At 44.5% G+C, this 13,506-nt stretch overlaps 1 protein-coding gene across 1 annotated transcript in view; it reads left to right on the top strand.

Annotated features, from left to right (window-relative positions):
- Nucleotides 1-7,977: 7,977 nt before the first annotated feature.
- The window catches only part of CLSTN2 (calsyntenin 2), a 727,708-nt gene continuing 722,179 nt past the window's right edge, over nucleotides 7,978-13,506 (top strand). The window contains exon 1 of the mRNA XM_055569528.1: nucleotides 7,978-11,585. Coding sequence (XP_055425503.1) covers nucleotides 11,480-11,585 — 106 coding nt within the window. The 5' untranslated portion in view covers nucleotides 7,978-11,479. The remainder of the gene's footprint in view (nucleotides 11,586-13,506) is intronic.

Genomic DNA, 13,506 nt, shown 5'->3' with positions numbered 1-13,506 from the left:
TAAAACTTTTCTGATTTGCCTATTATTTTTATATCTAATTATCATATTGTTGAAAACAGAAACTTACAACTTGTATTTTATTCTTGCCATGATATATTTGGTTTTCCCATTTGTTATTTTTACTTAATTTAATTTAACTGCTAATTAATATTTTTATTTATTTACTTTTTATTTTTATTTGTTTTTATTTATTTATTTATTTATTTTTTTACTTTACAATATTGTAGTGGATGCTAATTAATATTCTATTGAATGACTATATCATAATTGAACACATTTTCTGTTGAAGGATATTTCTAGTTTTCTGTTTTCCTAATCTTGAAAAATACTGCAATGAATATATATATATACATGTTTTCACGTGCATGTGTGTATTTTTAAAATATATAACTAACAGTGAGGGCTAGACGTTATGGGTAGAATTGTATCCCCCCCAAAAAGAAGTCTCCCTTACTCTCAGTATCAGAATCTGAACTTATTTGGAACTAGTGTCCTTGCAGATACAGTTAGTTCAGTTAGGATGAAGTCATACTGGAGTCGGGTGGGCTCCTAATCCACTATGACTGGGGTCCTCATAAGTAAACAACCATGTGAAGACACAGAGACACAGGAAGGCCACGTGAGGACTGAGGCAAAGATTACAGTGATGCCGCCACAGTCAAGGAACAGGGTTACCAGAAACTGAAAGAGGCAAGTGGAGGGCCTTCCCCTAAAGGCATTAGAGAGAACACATCTGACACCTTGATTTCAGATTCTAGCCTCCAGAAGAGTGATGGAATAAATTTATTTAAGCCAGCCAGCTTGCGGGACTTTGCTACAGTAGCCCTCTGAAACTAACCCGGATCCCAGAGTATGTTTGAGTATTTAGTTTTAGTAGGTTCTGCCCAGTGCTTTCGAATGTGCAATTACACTTCCACTATCAGTGTATAAATATTACCATCACTCTTCAATCTCACTAGTGTATGGTTTTATTGGACTTTAACAACTTTTCTAAATTGGGAAGTGTGAAATAGTATCTGTTTTAGTCCGCTCAGGCTCCTATAACAAAACACCACATCTGGGTAGCATCTAAACAAGAGAAATTTATTTCTCCCAGTTCTGGAAGCCAGAAGTCCAAGGTCAGGGTGCCAGCATGGTTGGGTGAGGGCCTTCGTCTGGGTTGCCATCTTCTCTCTGTATCCTCAATGGCCAAAAGAGCCAGGGGTGTCTGTGGGATCTCTTTTCTAAGGGCATCAATTGCACTTATGACGGTGGAGTCTAATCACCTAATAATAACCTAACCACCTTCCAAAGACCCCAAATCCTAAAATCATCATCTTTGAGGTTAGGTTTCAATACTAATTTGTGGGGGAGGAAAACATTCAGATTACAGTAGTATCTTTTATCATTTTTAATTTGTTTCCCTGATGACCTGTGTGGTATTGAGCATCTTTAGTGTGTTAATTTGCCTTTCAGATTTATTTTTCTATAAATTGCCAGTTTATAAATTCATCCTCATTTCTTAATTGCTTAGTTTATTCTTATTGATTTGTAGAAATTCTTCATATATTCTGATACCAATCTTTTGTTAGTAATAAGGATTGCAAATATCAATTTTCACCTCATGGTTTCACATTTCATTTTACTTAGGGTGTCTTTTAATGAACAAAGGTTCCTAATTTCAAAGTATTGAATACATCAATACCTTTCTTCATGATTTGTGCTTTTTATTTTGTGCTTAGGAAATTCTTCCCTACTTTTAAGCTATAAAAATACTCTCCTAAACTTTCTTTTAAAATTTATAATTTTGCATTTTTCAGATGAAGCCCTTGTTCCATCTGAAGATCTTTCATTGCTGCTGCTTGACTCATCATCTCTCCTTTCCCCCACTAACCTCAAAGAATATATTGTTTTTTACATATGTGTTGAACTTTCCTTTTTAAGTTGTTGTTTTTTTTTTTTTTTTTTTTTGATGTGGACCATTTTCAAAGTTTTCACTGAATTCATTCCAATACAGCTCCTGCTCTATGTTTTGGTTTTTGGTTTTTGGCTGCAAGGCATGTGGGATTCCATTCCCCACTCCACTCCATGACCAGGGATCAAACCTGAACTCCACCCTCCACAGTGTCAAGTGAAGTCCAAACCACTGGAAAAGAAGTATGTCAAGGCTGTATATTGTCACCCTGCTTTTTTAACTTGTATGCAGAGTATATCATGAGAAACGCTGGGCTGGAAGAAGCACAAGCTGGAATCAAGATTGCTGGGAGAAATATTAATAACCTCAGATATACAGATGACATCATCCTTATGACATAAAGTGAATAAGAACTAAAGAGCCTCTTGATGAAAGTGAAAGAAGAGAGTGAAAAAGTTGGCTTAAAGCTCAACATTCAGAAAACGAAGATCATGGCATCCGGTCCCATCACTTCATGGCAAATAGATGGGGAAACAGTAGAAACAGTGTCAGACTTTAGTTTTTTGGGCTCCAAAATCACTGCAGATGGTGATTACAGCCATGAAATTAAAAGATGCTTACTCCTTGGAAGGAAAGTTATGACCAACCTAGACAGCATATTAAAAAGCAGAGACATTACTTTGCCAACAAAGGTCCATCTAGTCGAGGCTATGGTTTTTCCAATAGTCATGTATGGATGTGAGAGTTGGACTATAAAGAAACTGAGTGCCGAAGAATTGATGCTTTTGAACTGTGGTGCTGGAGAAGACTCTTGAGAGTCCCTTGGACTGCAAGGAGATCCAGCCAGTCCATGCTAAAGGAGATCAGTCCTGGGTGTCCATTGGAAGGACTGATGCTGAAGCTGAAACTCCAATACTTTGGCCACCTGATGTGAAGAGCTGACTCATCATTTGAAAAGACCCTAATGCTGGGAAAGATTGGGGGCAGGAGGAGAAGGGGGACGACAGAGGATGAGATGGTAGGATGGCATCACCGACTTGATGGACACAGGTTTGGGTGGACTCTGAGAGTTGGTGATGGACAGGGAGGCCTGGGGTGCTGTGGTTCATGGGGTCGCAAAGAGTTGGACATGACTGAATGACTGAACTGAACTGAACTGATCTGCATATCTGAGGCTGTTGATAATCTTGATTCCTGTTTGTGATTCATCCAGCCAACATATTGAATGATGTACTCTGCATATAAGTTAAATAAGCAGGGTGACAATATTCAGCCTAGACATGCTCCTTTCCCAATTTTGAACCAGCCTGTTGCTCCATGTCCAGTTCTAACTATTGCTTCTTGACCTGCATACAAGTTTCTCAGGAGACAGGTAAGATGGTTTGATATTCCCACCTCTTTAGGGATTTAACAAGCATACTTGTGGGCAAAAAACATTTTAATTCTGAACTTTCTATTCTGGTTTGTATGTAATTTTTGCCTAGTATTTTGCTGCTATTTTGTTTTTAGGTCACGCAAATTACTCATTATTTTAACTTTTTTTGTTTGTTTCATTGCTTAGATCTTATTTAGATATATCCACATGTTTTTTATTGCACACTCGTCCTTCTTCTGTCTTAGAGTTTCCTTCTGTGAGAGACAGCTGATATAACCTAGCTGTGGGTGCCTGAAAGCATCTTTGTTTCATATTTATTCTTCAACAACAGCTCAGTTATTTCAAGAATGTATTAATTACAGGCATGTTTTAAGCACTTTGAAGATACAGGCATCTGATCAGTTTCTATAAAGAGTTAAAGGAAGCCTTAATCTCTGTTTGTAAAGTACAATTTCATATTCATGTATATGAATCATGTTACATAAATCTTCAAAATCCTTAATCATTGTTTGCACATTTGCTCTTTGTAAAGCTCTCTCTCTTTTTCCTGCCCTCCCTTCCTCCCTCTCTCCCTCCCCTGCTGCAGGTAGCTGCAGTATTAAATCAACCTTTAGACCAATTTTAGCAAAATGAATTTACTTTGGATTTTAGTAGTCTGATTTAAGAGTATTCATCTCCAAACTCTAAATCCCAAAAACAGCTTGATATTTTTTACAATAAAGTCAGCTTCCAACATTCAGTTGCTCATGGATGAAAGCAGGAAGGGAACCACGCTTTGCCATTTAGGAAAAGCATCGGGTTTTTAATGTCCTTCAATTCCTCTTCTGGCAAATATATACCGTTTATCATGTGCCACCACATGACACTGCTTTTTGACATTCCCAGATGCTGTAGAACATCATGTGAAGGTGCTATAATATATCCTGTCCCCTTTGGACACATGATTCACTACACATTACCATGCCAACCTGGAAAAGAATTTCTTAAATATTGAGAAATATGAAAGACATAAAACTTTAAAATTACTTGGGTGAAATGATTTCCTTGGAGCAGTCTAGCAAGCTTGGATGGCTGTGAATGAGAAAGAGGAGGCATAGGTAGCCTCTTTCTCTGAACTAGGAAAATAAATAAGTGTTTACCCTTTCACTTCTCTCTTACTAGGACCTCTCCACTGGGCTGTTGGTGTGGAAGGCACTTCCTGGCTCCTGGTCTGGTCAGCTCCAGGCATTTTAAGCACTGATGTTTGTATACTTATTAACTTCCATGTAACTGGACATGGTCTAGATGAAGCTCTGGATCAGGAATCAAGAAAATTAGAATCTACCCCAGGCTGTGTGACATTAAGCCAACAGCGTAACCTCTCTGGGCTTCCATTACCTTCTGTATAAAGTGAAAACAATACTTTCACCACACACCCATCACCATACTCTCTTACTCTTTACCAACATCCGCACCAGTAAGAATGTTTTGAGTTTTCCAGCATGAGGCTGACAGAACAGGTAGATTTAGATACAGCACACCTGAATTGGTCTGGCAGGGCATGTGAACTGGTGCTTCCTGTGCCAGTGGGTCTGGTGGGTCTGGCACTGATGTGGTCTCATGGGCGCCCAAATATGTTCACATTTTTCCTACATAGATAACACCAAATACTGAAGAGTCAGAAAAAAAGCCCACCAAAAGCAGGAGTGGTTCTAGGTGAGTGAGTATGTATTCTCAACTAGGGATGGTTTCATTTACTGCATCTCTACCATTTGGGAGGGAAAGGATTCACCTCTTTACAATTCATTTAACCCTAAAAATAGTCTTGTTACATTAGGTTACATATTGCACCTCCATCTGTAGATGAGGAACTAGGCTCAAACAGAATAAACAGTTTTCTTGAGTCATATTTAGGTAGATAATAGTAGAGCTGGGTTTGGAATCTAGGCTTGTGCAATTCTAGAAATCATTCTTTTTCCATTAAGCCCCATTGTTTCCTTTTCTTGGCCATACAAATCTCAACATTTGAGCTACAGCATGGGATAATTACACATTACTCACAGGACTTACCTCACCACATTTTCCTTTTCCCGGTCTTTGTTGTAGGGACCAAGTTAGAATAAGTATGTTTTAGTTACTCTTGACTTCACTTTCACTTCTCACTTTCATGCATTGGAGAAGGAAATGGCAACCCACTCCAGTGTTCTTGCCTGGAGAATCCCAGGGACGGGGGAGCCTGGTGGGCTGCCGTCTATGGGGCCGCACAGAGTCGGACACGACTGAAGCGACTTAGCAGCAGCAGCAGCAGCAGCAGTTACTCTTGATGCATTACAAACCACCCCAAAACGTAGTGGCATTAGCAACTGATACCAAGCAAAGATGCACTGCCTAATAGGCATAGAATATGGCATCAGCTTTTGAGAAAAGAACTTTTAATGAGAGATCAACCAGCAAGGAGACAGAAGACAAGGCTCTCAAATCTGTCCTGATGTGGGGTTCAAGGGTGAAATTTAAGGAGTTAGGGGATTTCAAACTTGGATTCTGTTTGGCTCATCTTGAATTAGTCCCTACAAGCTACTTGCTAGTTGGTACCTGGATTTTCCTTATTTTTGGATTTTGAAGAACTTCCTGCTTCATAAAGAGCTTTGGTGGCAACATTTCTATTCTTTGAGTTCTGCAGATGGAAGATTCTTGGTTCTGGGTTCATTCTGGAGACAGGGGTTTCTGTCTTGCACATTCACAGTTCTGTCTCTATAAAATAAGTCAAGATTTCATTAATCAGCAACCTATTTAAGGAGGCAAAACCAGTGTAAACTGGGCAATGTGTTACATGCTGTTTCACAACAATTTTGTTACACACACTATTGGTTTCTGTGCGTCAGGAATACAGACAGGGTATAGTGGAAATGACTTGACTCTGTTTCATGATGTCCCAGGCTTTAGGTGGAAAGATTCAAACAGCTGAAGGTGACTCAGCACCTAGGAAGTGGAATTACCTGGAGACTCTGGGATGATGCAAATGTTGGACTCAGCTGGAGCTGTCAGTGCACTTGCACGTGGCCTCCTCACGTGGCCTGGTACCTTCACAACATGGCTGGCAGCCTCAGGTCATTGGACTTTGCCAATGGAGACTCTAGGTTCCAAAAGTGAGCATCCCAGTGAATAAGGCAGAAGCTTCACTGCCCTTATGATCTAGTCTGGGAAGTCACAGAGCATCGCTTCTGCCAAATTCTATCTGAGGAAGCAGTCGCAAGCCTGTTCAGGTTCAAGGAGAGAAAAGATAGATCCATCTGTCAATGGGAGAAGTCATTGAATTTTCTGGCTTTTTTTTTTTTTAACACCGCAGGGTATAAAGGTCCAAGGAAAGTATAAGAGAGTGTGCTAGAATAATTCCTTGGTATAATCAATGACATCTTTGTTTTCAGTCAGGCACTCTGCCTCGCCAAGCATAGAACATTCATGTCTAAACAATGTTGAACATGAACTGGATTTGGTCGTGAACAAGCTTGTCTCACTTTCTCTTGAAGATAAATGCGTAAACTTTAAAAAGCTCCTTTGGCAGAGGCAGCGTCTGCAGGAGCACTAAAGCATCTGAGAGATGTTGAAAATTTGGTAACATGTCCAGTTGCTTGTGGGTCATGAAGACTTAGCCTTGCCTGCCAAGATGGGGGAGGGGAGCAATAAATGACTCCAGTTCTTTAAGAATCAGGTTTTTGACCTTTCTTTTAAAGTTAAGTATTTTTAGTTAAATTCAATTTAGGTCATGTAGAAAGCCGCAGTTTAATTTTCTTTTTAAAAATAAGTTTCCATAAGCTGGTATAATTTATTTTCCTCAATCATCCAGTATAAATTATTCAGGGGCTGTGTTTTGGTACTTAATTGGGCAAAGCATTAATGACCCTGGTGAAAATGAGAGGGAATGGCTGTGTTTATGTCAGGCCTGTTCCCGTTAGATTCTATTTTCTGAAACAGTAGCGTTATTTATTTATTAAAAACTATTGACCCAAATAAATTGCCTGAGATTCAATACCACTTTGCCAGGTGGGGCCCTGGGCTTGGAGCTTAAAGTGAACAAAGCCTTACATCATCTGCTTACCATTTTTGAGCAAGATCTGTAAAAGAACACGCCACAATAGCTAGTCAAGAATAAAGGGGGCAGCCTCAACAAATTCAGAGATTTGTATCACTACTTTGGTTTCAATTGGTTATTTAAATAATTGTTTAATATTCAGAAATGATGGTGGATAAAGATCTTTTTAAAAGCTGAATTCCTGAAGCTACCTCTTCTGATTTGAAACTACCTTAAAAATTTTTTTTATTTTATTGATGTATAGTTGATTTACAATGTGTTAATTTCTGCTGTACAGCAAAGTGATTCAGATATATATATATTTTTCATATATGGTTAATCATAATCTTTTCTATTATGGCTTATCACAGGATATTGAATATAGTTCTTTGTGCTATAGAGTAGGACCTTGTTGTTTATCCATTCTACATATAATATTTTGCATCTACTAACCCTAAACTCCCAATCCTTCCCTCCCCCTTGGGACACAAGTCTGTTCTCTATGTTTGTGAGTCTGTGAAATTACTTTTTGTTGCTTACTTATCCTACATGCTTCTCTCAAAATGATAATGTGTGAGAGAAAGAATTTCTATTAGGCAGACATTAATTCATATCCTGCACAATTAAGTTAGTGTAGATAAATTACTCAAACTTTCTTAGACAGTAAACTGGTCAGAACAAAGCAGGAAAATAACACCTGTTGTTGAAAGTTGTTAAATTAAGTATGGGATGCAAAACCCCTATTGCAAAGCCTGGCACAGAGTGAACCGGAACATATTAACTGTTGGGTTATATTATCCACTTTTTGTATCTGCAGTGGCCTAGCACAGGCAGAGGGCATAGCTGTGCTCCATACAGATGATGTGGACTCAAGGCTCTTGTGGCCTGAGAATTTCCAAGGCTGAACTTACTCACTTTCATCCCCTCCATGCCAGGTTGTTGGTGCCTTTCTTGCAAAAGACATAACTCAGGTTTATGACTGGCATTTCAGAGACTTGGGAAGTAAGGATGAAATGGAGACATTTTTACAATTATTGAATGTTGACTATGTGCCAACACGTAGTCAACACACTAAGAGTTCTACATATATTTTCTCATTTACTTCTTGTAATGACCTACTTATGAAGTAGGTGTGAAAGTGAAAGTCACTCAGTTGTGTCTGACTCTTTGAGACCCATGGACTATACAGTCCATGGAATTCTCCAGGCCAGAATACTGGAGTGGGTAGCCTTTCCTTTCTCCAGGGGATCTTCCCAATCCAGGGATTGAACACAGGTCTCCCACATTGCAGGTGGATTCTTTACCAGTTAAGCCACAAGGGAAATGCTCCTTAATCAACCACCCCAAAACGTAGTGGCTGAATGCAACCACTGATTACTTTTCATAAGTCGGTTGGGCAGCTCTGATGTGGGTCAGGATTGGCTGGGCTTGCTCATGTTGTCTGCATTCAGCTTGTGGGTCAGTTGGTGCTGACTAGTCTAGGATGACCGTGGCTGGATGGATAGCTCAGCTCCACTCTGTGTGGTCTCACCCTCCAGCAGGTCACCTCTTGGTTGACCTGGAAGAGGAATAGAAAACATGTATGGCTGCTGTCTTACTGGCCAAAGCAAATCATGTGGATAATATATCCAAAGGGAATGAATCCAGGGGGGTATAAACAAACAGGGGCCATTAGCACACTTGATTTTTTACAACAGGCATAAATTATCCCCCCTATTTGTAGAGGAGGAAATAGAGGTTAGCAATGTTGTTAGCAACTGGCCTACCTCCTGGTATCTTTCTCTGCTGTGTTCTTTCTGGTGATCTGCTGCATGGGTTTGAGGATGCTTCCCCATCAACTGTATGTTCCCTTCTTTTTCATTATTTGGTCTGATTTGAAAGTCCATGCAAAATTTTGGGAACTAGCCAACTGGTCTTAAAAAACTCAATAGAATGACAGTAGGTCAGTAAAGTAAGTTTATTTATTAGAAAATGAAGGGGAGGCAGATATATAATTGGATGGAGCATGAAGTTGTTTAGTCGCTAAGTTGTGTCAGACTCTTTTGTGACCCCACGGACTGTAGCCTGCTAGGCTCCTCTGAACATGAGATTTCCCAGGCAAGAATACTGGAGTTGTTTGCCATTCTCTTCTCCAGGAGATCTTCCCCACCCAGGGATAGAACTGGCGTCTCCTGCACCAGCAGGCGGATTCTTTACCACTGAGCCAACCTGGGAAGCCCTGGGTGTAGCATAAATGGAAGAAAATGAGACACGTCTATATTCTTCCTCTATTTGCTGGCCTCCCTGATTTTGCTTGGGTCAACTTTTCCTTCTTCTGCACGCCATTCTTTCTGGATTCCGACACCAAGTCTGGAAAGGGCAAGAACCTAGTGTGGGCCTGAGGGATTTTTTAGCCCTTTGACCTTGGACAAGGAAGTTTGCTCCATTTACTCCTGTATGAAAGGAGAGTAACACAGACGTGGGTTGTGCAGGTTAAAGGAGATGTGCAGGTGAAGCACCCTTCCTGGGTTGAGGCTTTCTGTAGCCAATGTGATTCATGGCTGCACTCCAAGCACCTCTCAGTGCCTGGAAATGCAGAAGAGTCCACCTGCACAATGGCAGTAGCTCTGGGTGAGCTGCCAGGCTGGATGCAGAGTGACTGAACAGCAGGAGGGCTGTTAATGGATTTTATGGCTTTGTTGAGTACTCCAAACTACAGTTATTAATTATAGGATGCTGTTTAGACACCGTTGCAGCATATACATTTTGTTAATTGATTTGTATAGGCTCATATCTAGCAACATAAAGAATGTGCCTACCACAAAGCATTGTAATTGCCTTTTACTGCCTTCTTTGGCTTCTCACAGGAATAAAGACTTTAAAGAGAGGACAGACAACTCTCCTGGGTCTTTGGATGGACTAATGTCTAATTTAGTGTCCAGTGGCAGGGTGACATTACCTGTCTAGGTGCTCAGTAAAAGGGATGAATCAATGAATAAATAACTTTTGGTTCTCTCTGGATTTCTCTACGTCCTTATTTGAACCCTGACTTGTGTGTGATATTGGCACTGCACACATGTATGCGAATACGGTCAAGGATTTATTGTGAGCCATTAATTAGTGTTTATGGAGCACCTCTTTGAAACCTCTGTGGCCTGGGGTTGGGGAGGGTCGTCAGGAGTGCATGGCCCTTGCACTCTGGGAACTGACAATTACAAGCATGACGTCAGGTGGCCAGGTCTTAAGATACGTGCAGTGAAACAGAAAGGTGGTAACTTCTTGCCTGGGCACCATACTGCAGCGAAGTTTCTGTCCCACTGTAGCCTCGGCAGGCCCAGCGCCCCAAGTCTGCCTTCTGTGATCTGGTCCATCAGCCTCCGGGAGCCTTGGCTGTCCCTGCATCTCCAAGATGGTGCGGACTCCGGCCACTGCCCTTCCGGTCCGCGGTGATGCACACGGCTCCGCAACTCCGACCAGCGCTCGCAGCACTCGCGCTCTCCAACTCTAGCGTGGGCCGGGCGCCCTCCCCAGACCAGGCGGCATAGAACGTCCAGAGTCCCAGCCACGGGCAGGACTGGCAGCAACACCCCCGCTTCTCTTGGAGCGGATGTCAGCTTCAAGGGCGTGGCGGGGCCCGGCGCCCTGAGTCCCCGCGGGCGACGCTCAAACTCCCGGGAACCACTTCTGAGGGAGCCAGTCATCCCTTTAGGCAGTTATTTGCGAGCCGGAGCGAGAAGGGTGCGCGGCCAGAGGGCTCCCCGCAGCCGCCCACCCGGCCCTCTGGGAGCCAAGTCCTGCCTGGAGCTGGAAAACTGGAGCTGGAGCGCCCCGAGAGCTCGAGGACGACGGGCGAAGTTGGGGTCCGGGGCCGCGGAGCCGCGAGCTCACGGCCGCTGCCGTTGTCCGCGCCTCATGAATATGCAGGAGCCGCCTCCCCCCGTCCGTGACGTCACGGGCCGTCCCGGGGTGAGCGCCGGAGCCGCTCCAGGTCCGTGCCAGTGAGCGCGGCTGCTGCCGGCGGGCGAGCGGAGCGGCGGTGGACACCGGAGACCGAGCGCGGCGGCTCCCGAAGCGCACCCAGCGGCAGGGCGAGGCGGCCCGCGGCCCGGCACGCACCGGGAGGGGAGAGTCGGTGCGGGCAATAGGCGGCGGCGGCAGCTCTGAGGCGGCGGCGGCGGCGAGGATGCTGACTGGAAGGCTGTGCTGGGTGCCGCTCCTGCTGGCGCTGGGCGTGGGGAGCGGCAGCGGCGGCGGGGACAGCGGGCGGCGCCGCCTCCTCGCGGCTAAAGGTGGGTGCTGGGGAACTTTCTTCGTCTTCCAGGAGGGAAGCAGGGCGGGCTTGAGAGTGTAAGCAGCGGGCACCCGGGCTCACGCTGGATTTGCACACCCTTCCTTGCCGCAGCTTCCCGGTGCCCGTGAGCCCAGGTTGCCCGAAGTGAGCGCCCTGCGCCGTGGACTAGATAGATTTCACCTGCGGACGCCGACCCAACCCCTGGGCGGGGCCTAGGGACCCTGGGGAAGGCGAGGTCTGGGGAGTCGGGATAAGTTTCGGGGCTGTCTGCCCCGGGGTGGGGGCGTACTGTCTGAGTCGCGGGCTCCGGCCGGGGGACGGCTCGAGCAGGGCGCTGGTGCGACGCGGAGACGCAGTTGTCTGCTTCAGCCCAGAAGGAGGAATCAGCGACGGCGCCTCTAATGAGAGAGCAGGGCTCGTCTCCCAGCTCGGGGATGGGGTGGAAACTTGTGGGCTCCAGAGAAGGCTCCCCTTGGCTGGCCTCAGGCTCCCCCAGGGCGGCTCTGGCTCCCCTGGGAATGCGCGCCCTCGGGGTCCAGGAGAAGTGCGGGATGTGATGTTCCCCACAGCCTCTGCGACTGTGCTTCGGCACCCGAGCGCAGAACCTGGTGACCTCCCTCCCCACTATTCTGGTTCGCTTGGAGTTTTGACCTCTCGGGTCCTCGCGCCTCGGAGGAAGCACGATCCGGGCGAACGCCTGGCGAGGTCGAGAGGCTGTAGGCTGGCGAACCGCGGGATTTGCTGCCTTGGAGTGCGGGGAGGAGCGCTGGGGTGGGGGCGACCAGAGGGTGAACTGAAAACGGAAGGTCACGTGCTTGCTGGACGTTGGTGGGAGAGGCAAGGGAGGGGCAGAGCGAGGGGTGGGCGGCGGTGGGCGCCGGAGAGGCAGTTCTGGGCTGGGGCGCCCAGCTTTATGCTAACTTGTTGATTCTCTGTGCTTTAACTGGGAGAGCGTGCGCTTGGTTTAATAGTTGTGGTCAAATTTGCCCGTTAACCAGCTCCGGGAGGATCGTGGTCATTGACCATTGTCAGGGGAAGGAGGAGTTTGCTCCAGAAGATAGAGAGACGCCCTATTAGAGGCAATCTGATTTGCAAGCTGGCTTTGCACTGTAGCTTCCACTTGGCTCAGGAGGGAATGTTTTCTGTCTTTAATTACCCTTGGAGGGTGGGGAGAGTACGAGGCAGACAGTTCGACTCCTGAGAACCTCGGAAATGCCTCTCTCGCAACTTGAGAGTGATACAATTGAGGATAGTAGAGTTTCTGTTCATCCTGTAACCTTTTAGTTTTGTGGTGACATGGTTTTTGGTGACATGATTTTATAAGCAGGCATCCTATTTCTTTTCATCCCATCCCCCCACCCCCATCCTTGAGAAGTAGTTTCTTTTGGCGGAAGACAGCGGAAAACGGATGAAGATTTCTCAAACATGTGGCAAAGGTAAAGGAATGTGTAAAGAAGCCGCCCATCACCTCCAGAGACTGTTGTTTTTGTGAAAACGGAATTAATGAAGTTCCAAAGCTTTTGCTCTCCTTCCCCAATATAAAAACTTTGTTAAACAGGCGAGTGATATCTATTGAATTTTTTCGTCACTTTGTAGCAGAGCAAATTGTGTATGTATGAGCAGATGTCTGCAAACAGGGGGGCTCACAGCAAGTGAAGAAAGAAGGGAAAACTTGTTTGAGAAGAAGACCTGGTATGCTAATGCATTGCGGGGTTCCCAGGTTAGAATGGAAAACGGTACAGATAAAAGAGAAAGATTGAAAAGAAAAGAAGAAAAAATCCAGGCTCTCAATGATTCACGCTCATATGAATAATTATGTGCATTTTAACCAACACTTTTCATCTTCCTCACTTAGAACATATTCATTTCGTGCTGAAAACAAGCCATTTGTCTTTCTGGAGTAAAAAGTTGATTGGTCT

This window comes from Bubalus kerabau, chromosome 2 (genome assembly GCF_029407905.1).
Source record: "Bubalus kerabau isolate K-KA32 ecotype Philippines breed swamp buffalo chromosome 2, PCC_UOA_SB_1v2, whole genome shotgun sequence".
Lineage (NCBI taxonomy): Eukaryota > Metazoa > Chordata > Mammalia > Artiodactyla > Bovidae > Bubalus > Bubalus kerabau.
This window is presented reverse-complemented; position numbering and strand designations above follow the sequence as displayed.